The sequence below is a fragment of the Lactuca sativa genome, chromosome 5 (assembly GCF_002870075.4).
Source record: "Lactuca sativa cultivar Salinas chromosome 5, Lsat_Salinas_v11, whole genome shotgun sequence".
In the NCBI taxonomy this organism is placed as follows: domain Eukaryota; kingdom Viridiplantae; phylum Streptophyta; class Magnoliopsida; order Asterales; family Asteraceae; genus Lactuca; species Lactuca sativa.
This window is the reverse complement of record NC_056627.2, coordinates 287270919-287293411: the sequence shown is the minus strand read 5'-3', so window position 1 is coordinate 287293411 and position 22493 is coordinate 287270919. Positions and strand designations below refer to the sequence as shown.

At 35.5% G+C, this 22493-nt stretch overlaps 4 protein-coding genes across 5 annotated transcripts; 3 read left to right on the top strand and 1 right to left on the bottom strand.

The window, feature by feature from the left end:
• Positions 1–316: 316 nt before the first annotated feature.
• On the bottom strand, positions 317–2798 carry LOC111910127 (pectinesterase). Its single transcript, XM_023905913.3, has one exon. It carries the CDS (start codon positions 2202–2204, stop codon positions 405–407), a length of 1800 nt encoding a protein of 599 aa, XP_023761681.1. The 5' UTR covers positions 2205–2798; the 3' UTR covers positions 317–404.
• Positions 2799–6923: 4125 nt separating this feature from the next.
• On the top strand, positions 6924–10882 carry LOC111910258 (heat shock 70 kDa protein 15). 2 transcript variants are annotated; one of them, XM_023906062.2, is made up of 10 exons: positions 6924–7081; positions 7498–8699; positions 8781–9008; positions 9106–9201; positions 9284–9469; positions 9555–9749; positions 9826–9972; positions 10053–10202; positions 10293–10423; positions 10512–10882. In XM_023906062.2, exons 2-10 carry the CDS (start codon positions 7530–7532, stop codon positions 10693–10695), a joined length of 2487 nt encoding a protein of 828 aa, XP_023761830.1. In that variant the 5' UTR covers positions 6924–7081; positions 7498–7529; the 3' UTR covers positions 10696–10882. The 2 variants fall into 2 exon arrangements, with proteins under 2 accessions (XP_023761830.1, XP_042751318.1); XM_042895384.1 differs by lacking the exon at positions 6924–7081 and having other exon boundaries at positions 10053–10423.
• An 840-nt stretch (positions 10883–11722) lies between these two features.
• LOC128126038 (uncharacterized) lies at positions 11723–13906 on the top strand. The gene is made up of 2 exons (XM_052763735.1): positions 11723–13343; positions 13418–13906. The coding sequence occupies exons 1-2, from the start codon at positions 11907–11909 to the stop codon at positions 13904–13906; spliced, it is 1926 nt and encodes a 641-aa protein (XP_052619695.1). The 5' UTR covers positions 11723–11906.
• LOC122197925 (uncharacterized) lies at positions 13880–15258 on the top strand. The gene is made up of 2 exons (XM_052764049.1): positions 13880–14414; positions 14494–15258. Exons 1-2 carry the CDS (start codon positions 14099–14101, stop codon positions 15084–15086), a joined length of 909 nt encoding a protein of 302 aa, XP_052620009.1. The 5' UTR covers positions 13880–14098; the 3' UTR covers positions 15087–15258.
• Positions 15259–22493: the final 7235 nt, after the last annotated feature.

Genomic DNA, 22493 nt, shown 5'->3' with positions numbered 1-22493 from the left:
GATATATAAAATAGCTCATCATTAACATCACAAAATTGTGTCCAGCTTCGTGGTTGAAGTCGTTTATGCGAAAACCAGTGGCCCAGGTTCGAAACCGTTCGTTGCCACTTTTCTTAGCCCTACAATTTTCTAAAAGCACACACTACACTAGCATAAGTGAAATAGAAAGAACAAAAACACTCTTAGAATCAATGATTGCAACACCATACAATTATGATGAATACGTAGGCTCACCCCTAGGAACATTCAAGTTAAAAGTTATATGATTTGAGTTATCATATAACGTTGATCCAAATTGTAACTATCGGGATACCTAATAGATTTGATTATATTTATAGGTTTAAAAATAAAGTGATGTTTACATGCCTGCCTTGCTACCAAATGGAAGAGAAAAATAAATACTATTATAGCCCAAGATTAGCTTTTACACCATACTGAGGTAACCAAGCTCCTGCCATCATGAATGTGCCAGCTGTAAAACCCAATGCTTCCTTTTGGCTTTTGATTGGTTGAAACCCCTTCCACTTTACCCTACCTGCCATGTTGGAACCTGGTCCCCTGTTGCCAAACTCCCTAAACATACATGACATGTGGTTGTTCTTCCCCTCAGGCGATTCCCACACCGTCCAACCTTCTGGTTTGATTAGATCTCCTATGTCACATTGCATTATCACAGACGTTGCCGATGCTTTCCATGGTCGTCCTAGGTACGAGGCATATTGTCCCTTCACCGGAGCCAACTCCGGAGCTGGCATGATCTTGCAATTGTGAAGCACCACACCACCCGCTTCTTCAAATTTCGTCCTTCCATCAGCTGTTACCATGCTTGCCTGATTTTTGTCTGGCTTTCGAACGAAGATTTCCGAGTCTTGGATATAAGCCCGTCCAAACCCAAAGATGAAGTCCACAGTTCCGGATATGGCACAATTCTTGTAGAACTGGTCATGGGCGTGGTAATACAAGGTGTCCTGGTAACCCTCGAAGCTGCAATCGACCATAACAGTGTGAGGGGACTGAGATCGAAATGCAACAGCTTGGTGTCCTGCTGGTCCGATTGTGTTTCTAAAGCATATAGCCCTAGCCATGAACCTTTCTCCTAAGGCAACTACAGTTGCAGTTTGGGAGGTTGAAATTTTTTGAATTCCAAAGTTTAGGGTTCCGGTGATGATGGTTTTGGTGCGACCATCTCCGTACATGTAGACGTTATTCTGTGTCTTTCCAACAATGATTTGACCTTCGTTGTACACACCGGCCTTAACATAGATTATATATCTTCCTTGATGATTTGGAGGATAAGCAGCTAGAGCTTGTTTGATGCTTTTAAATTTTCCGCTTCCATCTTGAGCGACAATTGCGTTAGGCGTGACAGTCGGAGGAAGAGGAGGAGGCGGGGGAGTTTTGAAGATCGCTTGGCCTTTTGGTTTGAGCTTACCACCTCCGCCCTTCTTGGATCCGAGAAGCTTACGATCGTTGGTAGAGACCCACGATGGAAAGCCATAATGCTCAATCTCATGGAGTTCATCAAGAAGCCTACGTGATCCGGTGGGAGGGAGCTGCAAGTCACCCAATTCACCCAAGTCAACTCCGATATCCTTAAGGATATCAAGAACATTGTACACAATCTTTTGTGCATTATAAGTAAGCTCATTGGACGTTTCCAGACCTTCTTGCATGTCCTTTTTGAGTTTTTCGTCCCTGATCTCTTCAACACATGTCGTCTGGTATGCACGAACGGCCGTCAACCAAACAAGGATTGGATCGATCTGTTGGGCCAGAGAGACTGCTTCAGTCTCAGAGACAACCTTAAGAACCTGTTGAAGCTCATCTTTGGCATATCCTAACATTTTCTCACATGTCTCAAGGTCACGATGGGAGGGGGAATCCTTTTTATCGTCATCATCCAAATCATCCTTGGCAGTGGAGGCTTTTTTAAGGGCTTTTTGTAATTCATCAGCGGTTGCACGAATGGTTGCAATGATGTAGTCCTCGTGGGTGGCGGAGGAGTTCTTGGCCACTTCCACCGCTACTTTCTTGCAAGCCTCTTTATACTCGGTTGGTTTGCAAACGCTGTCGGCTGCCTTGTTGCTGGTCGAAAGATCTTTATCGGATTTGCTTCCGCTGCTTTTGATGACGGCAACCACGCCTAGGACGGCAGCGACAACCAAGACCAAGGATAGGATGGAGATGACGATCTTATTAGCCATAATTATATAATCTGATACCTAGCTATATATATATTAAGAAAGAAAAATTAGCTATTGCGTTTCATCTCCCATACCTGTGATTTTCCTTCTCTCCTTAATATTATCGATTAAGGAAAGAAATGAGATATAGAAGGAAACTGAAATATTTGGAGGGATGTTTTGGGGTGGGATGGTAATATATAAACAACCAATTGACGGTAATCCTATAATTTAGATTTTGGATGCATGGCTTGTTTTTTTTTCTTGGTGTCGTTGATTTGGTTCCATAAATTCACCACCCAATGTTTTAGCAGTTATTAACCACAAGATAATAGTTGAAAAAACGCTTCTTTCGACACCTATTTGCCTTTATATCAGCACCTACACTCTTCTTCCTTTATCTTTATCTGTTCCAGACACCATCAGAGCCTACTCTCTTCTTTGTTTTTCTAGCTGGAAGCGAAGCCTCTCACCACGACACCACCACACCATCAACCTGTACACCGAAGCTCATCAGCACCACCCCCTTCATCCTATACGCCGCCTCTCACCACCAACATCACCCATTCACCCTATACGCCGCCGATCACTAGCTCTCACCACAACCATCACCCTATACAGACCACCACAATCACCTCTGCGCCTTACCTCACCACTACAAAACATGTTATAGGACCCGATTTTTGGAAAAACCTGGATTTATTATGAAAGAACCGGAATTTATATAAGGAAAAGCTATATGACTCGGTTCAACTCTAAAACCCGGGATATATGTTATATTTAAGTAACCCGATTCCCGACATGAAAACCGAGATTTTAGCTGTATGGGTATGTGACCCGGCCTCCAGAAAATAACTGGGTTCTATTACTATTACTAGAAGAGTATGGCCCATTTCAAAACAATCTCGCTAAATGGTAAAATAGGGTGTCTTTTTAGCTAACCTCATTTCATTGACCATTTTTTAAAAAGTCAACAAATAATTAACTGCTTTATAATCAGCTTTTTCAAAAAACAATGCAATTTCATCCAATAAAAATATTTAAAAAATTAATTAGAGTGTTTATATTGCAATATGGGGTGTCTTTTTAGCCAACCCCTTAATGATCGTGCTTAAATATACAAATACCACTCAAGAGTCGGAATGTATAGAGTAGCAAAACCAAGACTGAATTATTATATCCACACCAAAACAATTGAAGATTCCTCACTCACTCATATAGTTTTGTAACTTGGCACATGAAACATTGAGCATATAGAATCTATGCAACTTGTAACATCACACTCTCAAATTAACCATCGAGTTATAAGTTTTATTATCAAGGTCAAACACTTTATTACAAAAAATAGGGCAGAAGTAGCATATAAGTTTTTTTAAACGGTTAAGACTTTAATAGCGGGAAGATGGAAACAAAGCATACAACCAGCTACAAGAAAAACAAAAGAAACTAAAGATCCAAGCAACAGAGAACATTATTAAGCAAGAAGATTTGTAGCTAATAACGGTTAACGGTAATGATAAAAAAAAATGAACTAAAATAAAATACATTGCTATTAAAATTGAAAATAAGAAAGTATTTACTATAAAAAAAATATCTTTTATTGACATAAAGAACGTTGCTAAATACAAAGTTGGGGATTTGAAATTTATTTGATTTAATGGAATAAAAGTAAAAATAAACATTTATACCTGCAACAATATGCTACCACAACCATAGGCATCCCCGCCTAAACTTCCTTGTTGTCTAACCTCTAAGTAATCCCGATATATTGGAATTTTTGTTGATCCAGTATTTTTTTTTTAAAATCCGAACTCATGATCTCATATAGAACAAAATACACGGAAATGTATGAGAGGGGTACAAAAGGAGAATAAAAAACAAACATAAAAAATCAGACTTGAAGTAAGGGAAACATAAATCATGCGTGTTAAATGAGAAACTGAGATATGATGTACAAAGGACAAATCTCTTATATTGCAGAGGGTGTGATGGTTTTCTTTTCTCTCCTCTCTTTTTATGTTTTCTATAATCTTGGTATCTCCTCTGTGCATTTATCTCTCCCTACAACAGCCCCACTCGATTTCTTCCCTTTATCGATCGCTCACCTTTCTTTCTTTTTTCTTTCTCTTACAATCCATTTTTCTCTCCCTTGTGGGTATTACCAGTCGAATGGGTGTTTGTTTATAAAAGAAAACAAATTGCAGTTGATTCTATAGAGAAAGAGTGGAAAAGGTATAATACCAAGTCAATCTTAGATTAGGGGGTGTTTGGGGTTGCTTTTGGAATAACTTTTGGCTTCTAACTTTTCCAAAAAGTCAAAAAATAAACAAAAGGTGTTTGGGTAATAGAAAAATCCTTTTGAAAATGACTTTTGCATAGAGGAAAATAAATGTTTTCAAAAAGTTATAAAAAACTGACTTTTTGTGGCTTTACATGTAAAAGTTAACACAAAAGTCATTTTATTAATCCAAACACATTTTAAAAAGCTTCTTTTGCAAAAAGTCCTTTTATAAAAGTTCATTCTACAAAAAAGACTTTTGATGTTCAAAAATAATCTCAAACTACCCCTAGAAGCTGGAATATGATTGAGTTTTTAGCGGGGAAAAGGATGTGATCCCGCCTTAAAAAAAAACCTTTAAATCTATAATCTATAAATACTAATATTTACAAAAAAACATGTTTTTCCAATATATATATATATATATATATATATATATATATATATATATATATATATATATATATATATATATATATATATATATACATACTAGCCGTTTATCCGCGCCAAACGACGGGTGCGAATAGTTTTTTCAGAAACAGTTTGTAAAGGCGATTAGCTCTTTTGTGTAAATAGTTTACTACATAAAAACAATTATCAATAAAAGTTTTGCTAGCAAAAAATAAATAAGTAAGAAAAAATGAAGTGTTAGGATTCTTTACAAATGTGTACGAACAGATGACTGATGAATCTTTCCATTGAGTAGTGTCCTTCGTTGATTAGTTGTATTGTCGTCAGGGGGTACCTTTGTTTTTATTTATTTATTTATTTTATATTAGAACAGTCTACACATGCATACACTACTATACTCCTAAATTTACATCTTTTTGCTAAGGAGCAATTATCTGTCATCTTTTAATATCGTTAGGCCAAAAGCAATTTAAGGGGGAGGGGCTCCTGTTGCGACAATACTGATATTTTTACTTTAACCCCCAACCAATTGTTGATGAGCAAATATTTGTCAACTTCTAATACCGTTAAGCCAAATGCACTTTAAGGGGGAGAGGGCATCATTGCGGCAATACTAACAACTGAGGCACTACTTAGTTTCTTTTCGGTAGTTAGTTTCATAAAGATATGAGTTTGTGGATGTGATGTGGTCATCATTATATTAATTTGTGGGTGATAGCTAGTTTTACATGTGTAACAGGTCAGCAACATGTAATTATATCCCGATGAAAATTTTTGTTTCGACGATTATGGTTTAAGGTTTAGGTTTGATGTTTCTAGATCATGGTTTAGGGTTTAGAAATTAAGGTTTACGGGTTAGAGTTTAATGTTTAGGGTTTATCTTTTGAGGTTTAGAGTTTATATGCAAGGATACAGTTTATCTTTTCTTTAATAATTATAAATTTTGATTTAACAAATATTTGAGTAACGATAATGTTGATTTATATGTTTTTCGGTTTTAAGTAGTTTCATTTAACCTTGTAATCAAATTAATACATATAAAAAAACTATAAGACTATTGATATTTTTTTTTCCAAATTAGATATAATAATATTAAATGTCTATATAAAACTTATACAAATTTTGAAATATTATAATAATAGTGTGTAAAAATAAATGAAAAACATTAATCGGAAAATTTACAAAACTTATAATTAATTTATGATAAATAATCAAAAATAGGTTGTTAATTTATCGTTACAAAATAACTAACTATAAAAAATCAAAAAACTAACCATTAAACTTTTACAAATTACAAAGTAATTTGCCAAAATAATGAATGGAAACTTTAATTTAATCATTACAAACACCAAATGAATAACTTCAAACGACAAACACTAAGTAATAAATAAATACAATTATTGAAAAGTTTCTATGTTCAAGTAGTTTACATAAATACTAATTTAAAATATATATGAACTCCATATTAAAAATACAAGCTAATTAGGTAACAATGTCATTAATGAGTAAAAATGGAAAGCTTGGTGACTTTCATTTCCCATTTGCACGAATTTCAATGCGTGTTTCACTTGATTATCATATGTGCTTCATTGTAACTTTTATAAAGATTCAAATCATTTAATTCATTTTTTCATAGAAAGAAAATTGAGGGGCAGGTAAAACGGTACATGTGCTTTTAACATGCATCTATAGAGAATAGTTCGAAATATGTAAAACTGAAAACTTTAGTCAAAAGAGTCGATTCTCATCATTTCCTAAGTAACTATAAAAAATATTACATTGCAAAAGATATATTATATAAAATAAATTAAAATTAAGTAAAATAATAAATTATAAAAAGAATGTACAAATAGAATGAAATCCAACATAAAATGCATGGATACTATATTTCGTGTAGCATTTAAATTTAATGGGCTATTCTGGGCAATAAAAGCAAAGACAATTTAATATATGGGCCAAGTATGATACCAGATTTATGTATCCGGAAAGGCCCAAACGCATAAGATCTTTCTAGAAGCTGATTTCGGGACACACATGTTTATGAACGACCACTTCGCATTTCTTAATATTCTGAAAAATTCCTCAAAAACCCCTCGCTCTCGGCCCCCATCTGTCCACCCCAGAGGCTTTACCAAAGCATTTGGAGAATTCCAGAAGGTTTTTCTTCTCCCACGCTGCTGCCCTACTTGATCTCCGTCTTCCCGAGGTGCGATCTCTTTTTCTCTACTTTATCAGATCCGATTTCATTACCATTATATTGTTAGATTCAATCTAGTATGCTGTTAGTTGTGTTTGATTTACTTTTTGATCTAATTAAGACGATTTCATCCATTTTCAAATCCTACATAGTTAGCAGGTTTTTGTGGTTAATTATTAGTGTAGAGTACAAACAAAGATCCACTTTCGTTTCTAAATTGGTGGATGTTGTCGTTGTATCTGATGTATTGCTTAGGGCTATTGACTGAATCAGGCCAATGTTGATTGTGTATAAGGCGTCGTATTAGTTTCTTAGAACTGAAAGAGTTACTATTCCTTGTTTGTACAAATACTATTTCAAAGCAGTTTGATTTTCATTTAGGATCAACCATAAAAAACTGTCCTGATTCTGATATGAATGTGCAGTTACATTTCTAAAAGGTACACTTGCAGCAAAGATGAGCGTGGTTGGATTTGATCTTGGGAACGAGAGTTGTGTTGTGGCAGTTGCCAGACAAAGGGGAATTGATGTTGTTCTTAATGATGAGTCAAAACGTGAGACTCCTGCTCTTGTGTGTTTTGGTGAAAAGCAACGTTTCTTAGGGACAGCTGGCGCTGCAACCAGTATGATGAACCCAAAGAACACCATCTCCCAGATTAAGCGGCTGATAGGGCGTCCATTTTCTGATCCTGAATTGCAACAAGATCTCAAGGCTTTGCCCTTTTCTGTAACAGAAGGACCCGATGGTTTCCCATTGATCAATGCAAGGTATCTTGGTGAAACAAAGTCATTCACCCCAACACAAGTTATGGGAATGGTTTTCTCAAACATGAAGACAATAGCTGAAAAGAATTTGAATGCAGCAGTTGTGGATTGCTGTATTGGGGTACCTATCTACTTCACTGATCTTCAAAGAAGAGCTGTAATGGATGCAGCTACTATAGCCGGTTTGCATCCTCTACGGTTGATGCATGAGACAACAGCCACTGCTTTAGCTTATGGAATATACAAAACCGACTTACCTGAAAATGAGCAGCTCAATGTAGCCTTCATTGACATTGGACATGCTAGCATGCAGGTATGCATAGCAGGTTTCAAGAAAGGTGAACTCAAGGTATTGGCTCATTCTTTTGACCGGAGCCTAGGAGGGAGGGATTTTGATGAGGTTTTGTTCCATCACTTTGCTGAGAAGTTCAAGACAGAGTACAAAATCGATGTGCTCCAGAATGCAAGAGCTTGCCTTAGACTTCGTGCTGCTTGTGAGAAGCTAAAGAAGGTGCTCAGTGCAAATCCAGAAGCACCTATGAACATAGAGTGTTTGATGGATGACAAGGATGTTAGAGGGTTTATAAAAAGAGATGAATTTGAACAAATTAGTGCTCCCATATTGGAACGTGTAAAGAAGCCTCTTGAGAAGGCTCTTTTAGAGGCTAAACTCACAGTTGATAATATTTATGCTGTGGAGGTTGTTGGGTCGGGTTCAAGGGTGCCAGCTGTCATCAAGATTCTGACAGAATTCTTTGGGAAGGAGCCGAGGCGTACAATGAACGCCAGTGAATGTGTCTCTAAAGGTTGTGCTTTGGAATGTGCTATTCTCAGTCCTACATTTAAAGTTAAAGAATTCCAGGTATGATCTACATGACCCAACTTTTGTCTTAACTTGTACTGTATTAAACCCTAATTTGGATTTTGTTTATTTGGTCTGAAGGTCCAAGAAAGCTTCCCTTTTTCAATTGCATTGACATGGCAAGGTTCTTCCCAAGAATCTCAGAATGGAAATGTGGAGAATCAACAAAGCACGATTGTTTTCCCCAAGGGAAATCCAATTCCAAGTGTCAAAGCTTTGACTTTTTACAGGACTGGAACTTTCACAGTAGATGTGCAGTATGCTGATGTCAGCGAATTGCAGGCACCAGCAAAGATCAGTACCTATACGGTAAACATTTCTCACAAATTCAAATAGTTTAATAGAATTATGCTGAATTGCTTTTTAACTTTTACATTGACAAATTCACAAATTCAATGGTGTCCAGATTGGTCCCTTCCAAGCAACAAAAGGTGAACGTGCCAAGGTGAAGGTGAAAGCCCGTTTGAATTTGCATGGAATAGTGTCTGTGGAGTCTGCACAGGTGGGTCTTTGGAGCTCCATATCCTTCAAATCTTGATAGTTAGCATGAAGATTGTATTTTTAATTTCTTTTTGTGATTCCAGCTTATTGAAGAAGAGGAGGTTGATATTCCAGTGACAAAAGAAGCAACAAAGATGGATACAGATAAGGCTCCAGCTGATGTGGCATCTGGTAATGAAACAGATGTAAATATGCAGGATGCCAATGTGGCTGAAAATGGTGCTACAGAAACTGGAGATAAGCCTGTTCAGATGGAGACTGATACTAAGGTTGGTATAATATAATAATACAACATGTGTGGGTTTAAACTTTAAAGTAAAGATATATACTAAGATTTGTTATGTTGTTATACAGGTGGAGGCTCCAAAGAAGAAGGTCAAAAAGTCAAACATACCCGTTTCTGAGGTGGTTTATGGAGCAATGCTACCAGCAGATATGCAAAAAGCAGTGGAAAAAGAATTTGAAATGGCATTACAGGACCGAGTCATGGAAGAAACCAAAGACAAAAAGAATGCAGTGGAATCCTATGTTTATGAAATGAGGAACAAGGTAATTAATTAATTAATTACTATATCTGTATTCGGTCGCTTCAAATCATAACACCTTTTTTTATATTTCTTCCCAGCTATATGATAAATTGCAAGAATTTGTTACGGAGTCAGATAAAGAAGCATTAATTGGTAAGCTTCAAGAAACTGAAGATTGGTTGTATGAAGATGGTGAAGACGAAACTAAAGGCGTGTATGTTGCCAAACTTGAAGAACTCAAAAAGGTTATCTTTTCACATTATTTTTTTTTTTGGTTATTTATCTATCTGTTTCCGATATTTAATATGCAGAAATAAATTTTCAGATAGGTGATCCCATTGAACAACGTTACAAGGAGCACACAGAAAGAGGATCTTTTGTAGACCATCTGGTCAGTGTTATTACCTCTTACAGACAGGCTGCAGCATCCGGTGATCCAAAATATGAACATATCGACTTGAATGACAAACAAAAGGTTATAATCGTAAAATCCCTATTTCTCTATAACATAATTTTTTATTTTAATTCTGACTTATGTATATGTATGTACATATACCCTCTCCAGGTGTTGAATGAATGCTCAGAAGCAGAAAACTGGTTGAGAGAGAAGACACAACAGCAGGGGTCACTTCCAAAACATGCTGATCCAGTTCTTCTGTCATCTGATATTAGAAGGAAAGCAGAGGCAATCGACAGGTATAATATATAAGACATTCCACATTTTTTTTTGTCAAATAAAATATAGAAAGAAAACATTGGTTTTAATTTTTATATGTGTCTACAGGGCATGTAGGCCAATAATGTCGAAACCAAAGCCGGCCCCACCAAAGGCAGCCACACCACCAGAGGCACCACACTCACCTGCACCTGAACAGCAGGCTGGTTCAGAGAATCCAAACCCAAAAGCAGCAGACAGCAATGACAATTCTGATGCCATGGAAATGGAGAAGCCTGAGGCTGCTGCATGAGGAAGGCCATAAGGTTTTTGGTTTTTTCTTGTTTTTTTTCTTTTATCGATTGTGTGTTTTTTATCAAGGGACACGAGTACTTGTTTTATTATTTTGATTTGTATAATGATATGAATATATAGATTTTGGTCTATTTTGTTAGATCCATATTGTTACGAAATTATTTGCCAGGGGCCTTTTATCTTCATGAGCAGGACTTGTGGTGTTTTCGGATTCATTTGTGATATATACGTATCGTGCTAAAATGCTAATACTATAATATGATTGATTCAAGGGATATACAAGTTTTGTAACTGTACACATAAATCCATTATTGTTTTTTACATATTTGATCAATAGAGTTGCTTAGAGTTCAAAAAATTATGGTTTTGATTACTTTGGCATCAAATATAACCAAATTTTGCAATTGTATATATATTTAGTCAATTTTTTTAGGCAAGTATTTGAACGATATGCTGTGCCTACAATCCCGGTGGTTTGATGAGGGGTTCCGTTTGAAACTGCTCCCTTCCAACACGCTTCCCCTTTTTTCTTCTTAATGGCGTAACATTACCACTTTATGTTTGAACCATCCTTCCTACCAAATTCAAATTCAATAAAATGTGGGTTGTTAGGAAACTGGATAATGCATAAATTTTAACTATTATCCTAATTTGTCTAATATAAAACTATTAACCTAAGGCATGTTTGACAAAAATAGTTGCTAGCTGGTAGTATGTGTCGGCAAGCTGTAACTCATCACTTGAAGAGTCTAAGATGCTCTTTTTATGTCTTGCACCTAATGTTTTACTCTCATTTAGTCATAGACATGTATATTTGCACCTATTTCTTTGCTCTAAATATTAATTCGTACTAATGAATTTTTTTGTCTTACGAGATACCATATCATATTTTTGTGGGAAAATGACTTATAAGGGTAACGATGTTTTACCCGTGTTCACATTATACCATTCATGTTTTTTTTTAACAAAAAATACCATTAAAATGTGTTTCCTGTACATATTTAACCATTGGTAACCGGATACAATAGGTATCCCGGTTTTTTCTTTATTTTTTTTTTTTAAAAAATTATGTGGAAAATACGTGGCTCACCCCTGTCTCAATTAAACACCCTCACCCTCAATTAAACACTCTCAAAGCTCAATTAAACACCCTCATACCAAGATCGTTGTGTAGGGTTTTCTCAGTCGAAGGTTTCTTTGAGATCGATCATGGCTGGTCCGTCTAATACAAAAGGATCAACTTACATTCAAGTAGATGTTCATTACGATGGAATGTTTTCCCCCATTCCTCATCTTATATACTACTTGAATCAAAAAACATCAATTACAGATGTCGATTTTGGTGGATTAAATTTCAAGGAGTTCATTTATGTTCTTGAGGATGTCACAAAGGGGAAGTGTCCTGTTGTCTACTACTGTCTTGGGCATAAGTCAATGCGTGATGGGTTGACACCACTGAAAAATGATGATGACTACAGGAGGTTTCTTGATGCTGCACATGGTAACGAAGGAAAGATTAATGTATATATTGATCACTACAACGATTCGGTGCTTGACTGGATAGAGGAAGAAAAGGAAGAAAAAGGTGTTGATAGTGAAAGCTCTGATGAAGATAAAGACTCGGTCATGTCTGATGCTCTATCTGTTGATCATGAACCCGATGAAGAGGTAACACCATTGACTAAATCCGATGATCCCCTTCTTAACTATATTAGTGTTGTCCCTAGAGATGATTTTGTTGATGAGGATGATGATTCAGATAATGGAACCAAAGAAGCCCCGATTTATCCTTTTCATGACACAACTCAGAAATGGGATACAATGCAACCCATCCTTGGTATGAGGTTTTGTAACCCTCAAGAACTTAAACAGCTTGTCTCAAACTATGCAGTAGCAAACGGTTATAACCTTTGGTATGAAAAAATTGATAAAACTAGGTTGCTAGTCAGGTGTTGTAAAACTAGTGAAGGAAAGGCAGCATGTCCTTTTAGACTATGGGCTACTTGGATGAGCAATGAAAAGTCATTCCAAATTAAGTCCTTAATTAATGAGCATAACTGTGCTAGAACCTTCAAGTTTGGGTCAGTTGTTACTTACTCATGGATAGGGAAACATTTTGTTAATGATATTTTAGAAAATCCCAAAATGAGTTGCAGGGAAATGAGGGATAAAGTTGGGGAAAATTTCAATGTGAAGGTTAGTCTTGGACAATGCAGGAATGCAAAGAAGTTTGCACTTAATGAGATCGAAGGCAGTTTGAACACACATTATGAAAAATTATGGAGTTATGGAGCTGAGATATTAAGAGCTAATCCAGGGTCAACAGTGAAAATTGGGACGGATACAATGCCTGATTCCACAATTTATTTTTCTAGGATGTATGTTTGTATCAAAGGTGTAAAGGATGGTTGGATTGAAGGATGCAGGAGAGTTATAGGTGTAGATGGTTGCTTTTTAAAAGGTATTTGCAGAGGTGAGCTTCTTTCAGCTGTAGGTAGAGACGCTAACAACCATATTTACCCCATTGCTTGGGCAGTAGTTGCAGTTGAGAACAAAGAAACTTGGAAGTGGTTTCTAAACTTACTACTTAAGGACATTAACATGGGAAATGGGGCAGGATTAACCTTACTTTCTGACCAACACAAGGTATTTATCCTAACTGTTTTTTAATTGGTTACTGCTTTATTTATCTTAATGTTATGTTTATCTTGCATGTTTAGGGTCTTATTGAGGCTGTTAAAGAAAGAGTACCAGATGCTGAGCATAGGCAATGTGCTAGGCACGTGTATGCTAATTTCAAGAAAAAATTTAAGGGTGCTGCATATAGGAAGCTTTTTTGGAGGGCTGCAAAGGCCACAACTATGCAAAGGTTTGAAGGTATAATGAAAGAGATTAGGGTGATTGATGTACAAGCATATGATCACTTGATGGAAAGAGATCCAAAATCCTGGTCTAGGGCTTTTTTTGTATTGGACAGGTCTTGTGATGCCATTGAGAATGGTATTTGTGAATCTTTTAATGCTGCAATTGTGCATGCTAGGAAAAAGCCGATTATAGCAATGTTAGAGGAAATTAGGAGGTTTGTGATGGATAGGATGTATTGTAAAAGATTGAAGGGGCAGAAATGGAATCTAGCCATATGTCCATCTATTAGAAAGAAAATAGTGGACAAGAGAAAACATCTAAGGTATATATACTTTATTTTATAGGTATTGGCATGTAATTCCCAAGTACTAATTTTATACTATATTCCTTTATTTTATAGGTATTGGTATGTAATTCCCAGTGGAGTGCAACAATTTGAGGTGAGGTCAGTACATGAGGTTTATGCTGTGTACTTGAACCAAAGAACATGTGCATGTAGAGGATGGCAACTAAGTGGAATACCATGTGTACATGCCATGGCTGCTATTAGTTATCTAAATGAGAATGTGGAAGACTATGTGGCAACTTGGTTCACAACAGAAATGTTTGGAAATTGCTATAAGTATACAATTAATCCTATAAATGGAAGTGAAATGTGGCCATCTTGGGAAGGTCAACCTATGTTGCCCCCGAAACGTAAAAGATTACCTGGCAGACCTAAAGTCAACAGGAAGAAGGCTGCTTCAGAAAAAGAAGGTCGACATACTATTAGCAAGAAAGGGGCTATTACAAAATGCAGCATCTGTAGAGAACCAGGACACAACAAAATAACATGTCCACTGTCCAAAGAAGGTTTTTTTCATATCAAGTATCATTCATTTACAAAAAATTATAAGTATTATCTATTAATGCATTATAAACTTTACTGTAGGACCAAGTACTAAAGCCAAAAAGAAGAAGGGTAAACATGTTCCTGATGTTGAGGATGAGTCTGAATTTGAGATTGAAGAGATGGCTGAAGTTGAAGATGAGTATGAATCTGAGTCTGAATCTGAGATTGAAGAGCTGGCTGAAAATGTTGATGAACCTGATCAGGGACAAGTTGATGAAGCTACTGTTGAACCTGCTATTGAAGCTGCTGTTGAACCTGCTGTGGAAGCTGCTGTGGAAGCTGCTGTTGAACCTGCTATTGAAGCTACTGTTGAACCTGCTGTGGAAGCTGCTATTGAAGCTGCTGTTGAAGCTATTGTTGAACCTGATCAGGAACAAGTTCATGAACCTGATCAGGAACAAGTTCATGAACCTGTTGTTGAGCATGAATTGGAACAAATTGTTGTTGAACCTGTAATTGAAGATGTTGAGGAACCTGCTGCACAACCTGTTGTTGAAGTTGAACAAAGAGCACAACCATTGAAGAGGAAAAGGAAATACTCAGAGAGGATCACTGAAGTGGCATTAAGGAGGGTGGTCATCACCAAGGATGGATGTGGTTTAAGTGTGAATAAACCTGTTACACTGGAATGATTCCCTTTGATGTAAATTTGCACATTAAAAACTGTGCTTTTGTTTGTTTAGGGCAGAAATTACTATGCTTGTCTTTTGCATAAAAACTATGCTTGTCTTTTGATGTAAATCTGCACATTAAAAACTGTGCTTTTGTTTGTTATTACCCCTTAAATATAATCTACATCGTTCAATGTTGCTTTTACATAGGATTCCTTCTTTTTGACCATTATGCCCTTCATATTATTTTTTACCATTATTCACATTAAATCATATTCAAACATAAGATTCTGCAAAGTTGTTTGCAAAGTTGCTTTTACATAAGATTCTTTTTGACCATTATGCTCTTAGGATTCCTTCATTTTGACCATTATGCCCTTCTGCACATTAATGGGTAAAATTCTGCAAAGTTGTTTGTACAGGGGTAAAATTCTGCACATTATTTATTACCCTAACAAGACAATGCATGAATGCTCATTTGTTGTTTGTACTTAAGATTAAATCATATTCAAACTTAAGAATGTACATCAGTCAATTTAGCAACAACAAAACATGTTCATTCAATCATATTCAGCAAAACAACCATAATATCCGATTACAATTTGACATTTATGCCCTTAAAAGTGATACTACAAACAACATAAACAAAACAATTACATATGTTTTGAGACTGCTAATTTTCCTAATTATCTTATCAAATTCTTCATCTGTCTTCTTTTTGTAAATATTGAAATCATGGTCCATAATTGCAATCCTCACTTCACAAGAATGTGCCCTCACTTCACAGGATTGTGCTCCCACTTCATCTCTTTTCTTCTTGTTGATTGTATCTTCTTCATTAACCCATTCCCAGAATTTGCATTTAATTTCTGGGTTATCCTAAAACAAATATACGAAAATTATTGAAAAGACATTACTACATATAGATTAAACCCGACATACCGTTGAATTAGGGCAAACCCTAAACTCTTTTCCAGGATTATCTTTGGTCGTTGAAGTCCAGATACGAGAAGGGTAGCCACAATCACAGGGATTTGCAAAATCAAGTTTCGATTTTGACTTGATTTTCTTCGATCTGGTGCTGGAGTTGTACGTAGAGGAGGAAGCCATGGATTTGAGAAAGTTGTTACAGTCTTGAAGAGTGAAGAAGAAATCGTGCTTTGAGAGTGTTTAATTGAGGGTGAGGGATTTGAGAAAGCTGTTACGTATTTTCCACATAATTTTTTTTTTTAAAATAAAGAAAAAACCGGGATACCTATTGTATCCGGTTACCAATGGTTAAATATGTACATGAAACACATTTTAATGGTATTTTTTGTTAAAAAAAAACATGAATGGTATAATGTGAACACAGGTAAAACATCATTACCCTTATAAGTCATTTTCCCTATTTTTGTATATAAACAAACTCAAGATAATTTGAGACTACATGTTTGACAAAAATAGTTGTTAGCTGGTAGCATGTGTCGGATAGCTGTAACTTTTATCACTTTAGATCATCACTTGAAGAGTCTAAGATGCTCCTTCTATGTCTTGCACCTAATGTTTTACTCTCATTTAGTCATAGACATGTATATTTGCACCTATTTCTTTGCTCTAAATATCAATTCGTACTAATGAATTTTTTTGTCTTACGAGATACCATATCATATTTTTGTATATAAACAAACTCAAGATAATCTGAGACTATTAAGTAATTACGGTACAAACTATCATTGGGTGTTACTAAGCTTAATAACATAATCCACTCCCTAATATCATAACATAACCATATGGCCATACCACTCGGGAGATATTTATTTTACGTTCATGAATTCTATTCAAAGAAATCTCGCATGAATACTACATTCTTTAGATCTTCATACCCAATTCTAATCATAAACATGTGTCCGAGATACATGTTAAGAAAATAGCTTAAGACAAAAGTTACCCTGTTACCTTGTGAGATATATATATATATATATATATATATATATATATATATATATATATATATAGAGAGAGAGAGAGAGAGAGAGAGAGAATGTGTGGCTATTATATACCTAAGTGTATATATAGAACCCTCAAAACTATGTAGTTTTGATCTATATACTAATCATGATATTTCATTTACTATTTTCTTTAGTCATGTGACTCACTAAACTGATCGAATTTATGTTTTTTTTCTTTATTGTGTCCAGGGGTGGCGCTTCAACATATGATTTGGGGGGGGGGGGGGGGGGGGGCAAAAATATAATATGTATAAAATCGGTGAGCATGGGGGTCACCGTCAAAATCGTATATTTTTTGGTCTAATATGTATAAAATGAAAGTACAGGTGCTATTTGTAACAAAAAAAATAAGGGGGGTCACAGCCCCCCACCCCCAATAAAGCACCGCCCATGATTGTGTCGAAACATTAAAATTCATGACCATTTAATCAGTCCAATTAAATAAGACAAAAACGCAATAACTCAATCAAACTTTTCACAGATCATTTGATATAATTTTACAATTGAAGGACAACGTTGAGTTATATTCGTTATAAAGTATTGATTTTTTACTTTTCCTATAAACTTCAATGATGTTTTGCAATAAAAAGATATATAATTGATCTTTTCAATTTCATAATTTAACTCAATTTAATAGTACTCTATTAAAATAAAATTAAGAGAAAATGAAACTGTATTTGTTGTTTAAAACTGTGATTTAAAAGGTTCTATACCTAAATGGGTAAATTCCATATGTACTCATCGTGGAGACTAAGTAGCAATGTAGTCTTAGTCCTTCATTCCTTGAAAAATCAATTCCATGTTATATACCTATTTCAATAACAAAAATTTCATTTGCCATCATTAAAGGGTTCTACGAAAATCTCATATCATCTTTTAGATATTTGACTACCTAAAGTATCCATTACACAATCATTTAATTAGTATAATACAATTAACTTTTTCACATCAATGCACCTTACTTCCAATTATGACGTATACATTAACTAGGTCTTTTATGTAGTTTACTTTCATCATATTACTAAACTAATATATCATAATGGCTGTTGAACATCACAAACCAGTTAAGTTTCGTATTCACAATTAGTCAACATACTTTCTTTACATCAGAACATGATTTTGAAGTTATACTGATAAACATAACTGAACTGAACAACCATAAGATAGCCCTATAGAAGTAGCCATAAAGATTCTATCGACTTCTACAAAAGAGAAGGTAATGTATGTTTGACTAGAAGATCAACTAAAAGCTTTAAACATAAGATAAGGTACATATGTACACCAATAAATTTGGACTACACATAATAAGTAATAATTATTAAAATTACATCATTGAATAAGATAATATATAGTTGGGCTACACATAATAAGTAATTATAATTAAAATCAAAGTCAATCGTGTATAAGAAATGTATGACGTAAAAACCTACAAAGAGAATGGTTGACTTTTAGCTAAAGTACCAAAAAGAAAAATCGTAGTACTCTTTAAGATAAGAATTATGAGGAAAAAATGTCAAAAAACGGAGTCCATACTAGAGAAATATGATTTTAGCAAAATCATTTAATTTTATAAAACTATAGATGAACAATAAAGTAAGAGCTTGTAACGGCCCAAATTTCCAATAAATTTTTTCATTTTAAATAACCAAAACATTTCCAAAAGATATAAAATTCTAAACACATTTGTTTTCAAAATCCATAACATCAGATAAATTATTCGTAAAGTCAGAGTGTCCCAAATGAAATGCCAGAGAGTGCATGCCGCACCATCACGTCAGATTTTTGCCCTTAAATCCTGAAGTACCTAAAACAACCAACAAACTGTAAGTTAATGCTTAGTGAGTTCCCCAGAGAATACCTCACACAATCCACATAATCACACAACCCATATTAACTATATAAGCTACATATATCACATAAGCCATGCATACAAACATATAAGGATGCCATGGAAACCCTTCAAGGTCTTACCTCGGGTGCCATTGGAATCCCCCCCCCCCCCTGTGGTCTTAACCCATTGCCATGGGAACCCCCACATGGTTTTAACTACCTGTCATGGGAACCCCCATATGGTCTTCACTAACTGTCATGGGAACGCCCACATGGTCTTAGCTAACCAAGGAAATATCATGCAAGCTAAACATTACAAACATACTAGGATGCCATGGAAACCCTCCAAGGTCTTACACCAAATGCCATGGGAACCCCTCACATGGTCTTAATCTACTGCCACGGGAACCTCCCGGGGTCTTCCATGCAAATGTCACATAACCATCTAACGATCCACATATCACATAATGAACCGGCCTTGGTGTCTTCGACCTATTGGTATGGTGAGAAGACTCACCTCTCAAGAAATGTTGAATCGGTAAAAATCAATCCAACTCACAACTCCGAACTCAACCGCCTACAACCACCCTGCAACTAACTTCAAAAAAACCCCGAATTAACAAAGATACCCTTAAAGTCAAACTAGGTCAACCCTGGTCCAAGTCAACAGTCAACAGTCAAGGTCAACAATCCATGTTGACCTAACTTGTCAAGTGCATCTGGCAACTCGTCGAGTTCCTTTAGTGTTCAGAAAACCGGGAAAACCCTAACCGACTTGCAGAGTTATCTTATCAACTCACCGAGTTCACTCATTATCCAGAAAGCGGGAAAACATGATCTAACTCGTCGAGTTTTCCCAGTCTAAACATATTCAGCCCCTTCCAGTCGAAACTAAAGCCCCAAACTACAGATCTGGTCCCCTAGGATTAAGATGCCATGTAAAGTTGCTAACTTTATGTCACAACTAGCATTTTTGGCTAGGAAATTATGTCTACATGTAATCAACTCTTGTATAAATTGTAACTTTACGTTGATATTAGGAACTATGCTCATTCAAAAACAACTATTTGAATCGAAACTCACTCGTGAAGTTCAAAACCTAATTCAATACATCTCATATACTCAACTGTGGGTTTGAAACCCTAATGTACCGGTTCAAACTCAAAATGGACCAGGATCCTCTTATTGGGCCTAATGGGCCAGTAAACTGTCAATTTGGTTATTTTGGGTCAAGGAACCCTATTTGGACTCTAGTTGGACCCACATTCATTAAACCATAGCATTTTGGGCCATGTTGGGCCTAAAATGACTCGCTTTGTTTTCATGAGCTTTATTTGGGTCGTAAACAATCTTCTTGGGCCACATTGGGCCGAAAACCCAATTTTTTTTTAATCATTTTGGGCCGTAAACCCTCATATGGGCCCAATGGGCCAAAAACTTTCATATTGGGCCTTATAATTTTGTGTATTATTAAAACTAGCCCAAACATTGCTTTTTTTATTCTTTCTCATTATCGGTTATAAACACACACACACACACATATATATATATATATATATATATATTGTAAAAAAATGGGAAAAATCCTAATTAAGACACCTCATTATTAACTAGAGGTCTTCCAAGTTAATTACATCACATGTAACTAAATCTCTACACCTTAATCTCTCATGTAATAACCATTCCTCTCTCTCTCTCTTCTTCTTCTTCTTCTTCTTCTCCTAGTCTAGACCAAGAATCCCAACACCACCCACACTTCTCTCATTTCTCTAACACAAAATCCTCTCTAGAGCTCTTCATCAAAGATCATCACTTTTGGGTAAGCTACTCTCTAAGTAAGATGATTAACTTCATTTTATGCTAATCCTTCACTCCTTAGCACTCTATTTCATGATCCATGCTCATAAAATCTCTTAGAAATTGAAGATCTCTTCAAAGAAGTGAGCTAGGTCGAAAACTCCTCCCATCTTCTTCAAAAACCGAATTCATCAAAAGAAAATGAGGTCATACCCCCTATTTTCGCTTTTTACTATGTTTTGGGGGAGAATACAAGTTGTTTTGTGTAGATCTATGTGTATAAGCATGATTATGTGTGTTTTTCATGATATATGTTGTGATTATGTGTTGTAAACTTCATAAACTCGAAATATGCTAAAATATGATAATATTTGTAGAACATAACACTTGATACAACTTATTATGCAAAGAAAAGGTTTAAAACATTATAAGGTCGTTAAAACTAAGAAAACCGCATAAGAGGGCCAAAAATGATAAAATAATCAAAAAAGTGAAGTTATTATATAACTCACGGTTTTGAAGGGACCAAAAAGGATTTAGTTTGAATAAATATGGATCTTTATGGTATTTATGATTTTAAAAGGGCTAAAAGTGTAAATTTTCACAAAATGGGCCTCATATTGGGCTTTCACGGTTTTTGGGCTACGTTTGTAATTTTTTGGACTTTGTGGGCTTGAGTGTCATTTTAAACAAAGTTGAGCCAAAAATGTTATTTTTCGGTTATAAGGGCTGGAAATGATAATTTTATCAAACTTGCGCCAAAAAGTATAAATTCTATGCTTTTGGGCCGAAAATGTAAAACTTCATACACTTGGGCCGAAAATGATATTTTTGACAAAAGTTGGTTAAAAATGTTATTTTATTTGAAATTAGCCTTAAATGTAAACTTTTGGTCTTAAGGGACCTAAAAAGTCAATTTTACAAAAAAATATGCCTAAATTGTAAATTTTTAGTCTAATGGACCACAAATGTCAATATTACAAAATTGTTTTTTTTAATGTCATTTTGGAAAACAATTGAACAAGAGCGAACATTACAATAACAGACGAGTCAAATACGTTAAACTCATTTTTATTGGGTCTGGATTATACATTACATGCTTAGTAGGCCTTAGTTGTCCTTTTGCATGCTTATTAGGCATGGAATATACATTACATGCTTATTGGGCCTTAGTTGTCCTTTTACATGCTATTGGGTCTGGAACTTACATTACATGTTTATTTGGGCCCTTATGGTCCATTTATATGCTTGTGACTTCGTACATTCACATACATACACTTTGGGTCTTGTATACATACAACATATTCGGAAAAACATTATATACTACGTTAAATAGTGTGATATAATATCCGCGTAAATTTAGTTAAGTTTCTTGTGAGACACGTATTCATCCGTACCTATCTAGCGTACAACCTTAAGTCATGTAGTTATAATCAGAGTCTCCTGTATGGAGAGCGAGAGTTTGTGTATAGATCTATACAGGGGTGACACCCTACACCTGAGTTGTTCGCTACAGTTAGACTAGGTCAGTCTAGAGCGACAAACCTTACCTTAAAAAAGTCGGCGCCTGAAAAACGTCATGACAGGCAGATCAGTCATATCAAGTATGGTTATAACGAACTCATAGAGAAATTAACTCCATTATAAAATTTACGGAATACATTTACAGTTTGGTAACACGGGAACATACATACACTGGTACTGAGTCTTAAGGTGTGAAGACCACAACGTTTTATAAACAGACAGGATCGGATTGTCTGGGAAAAACATACAACTATACAATGCCTTCTACTTATAACAGAAAACATCG

What these genes read in the sequence shown, in the direction of transcription:
- LOC111910127 (XM_023905913.3), bottom strand. Translation starts at nt 2,204, where the DNA reads ATGGCTAATAAGATCGTCATCTCCATCCTATCCTTGGTCTTGGTTGTC.
- LOC111910258 (XM_042895384.1), top strand. Translation starts at nt 7,530, where the DNA reads ATGAGCGTGGTTGGATTTGATCTTGGGAACGAGAGTTGTGTTGTGGCA. An exon ending in CAAAGATCAGTACCTATACG is followed by an intron (nt 9,009 to 9,105) that starts GTAAACATTTCT and finishes AATGGTGTCCAG; the next exon opens with ATTGGTCCCTTCCAAGCAAC. An exon ending in TTTATGAAATGAGGAACAAG is followed by an intron (nt 9,750 to 9,825) that starts GTAATTAATTAA and finishes ATTTCTTCCCAG; the next exon opens with CTATATGATAAATTGCAAGA.
- LOC128126038 (XM_052763735.1), top strand. Translation starts at nt 11,907, where the DNA reads ATGGCTGGTCCGTCTAATACAAAAGGATCAACTTACATTCAAGTAGAT. An exon ending in TACTTTCTGACCAACACAAG is followed by an intron (nt 13,344 to 13,417) that starts GTATTTATCCTA and finishes TTGCATGTTTAG; the next exon opens with GGTCTTATTGAGGCTGTTAA.
- LOC122197925 (XM_052764049.1), top strand. Translation starts at nt 14,099, where the DNA reads ATGGCTGCTATTAGTTATCTAAATGAGAATGTGGAAGACTATGTGGCA. An exon ending in ATGTCCACTGTCCAAAGAAG is followed by an intron (nt 14,415 to 14,493) that starts GTTTTTTTCATA and finishes ACTTTACTGTAG; the next exon opens with GACCAAGTACTAAAGCCAAA.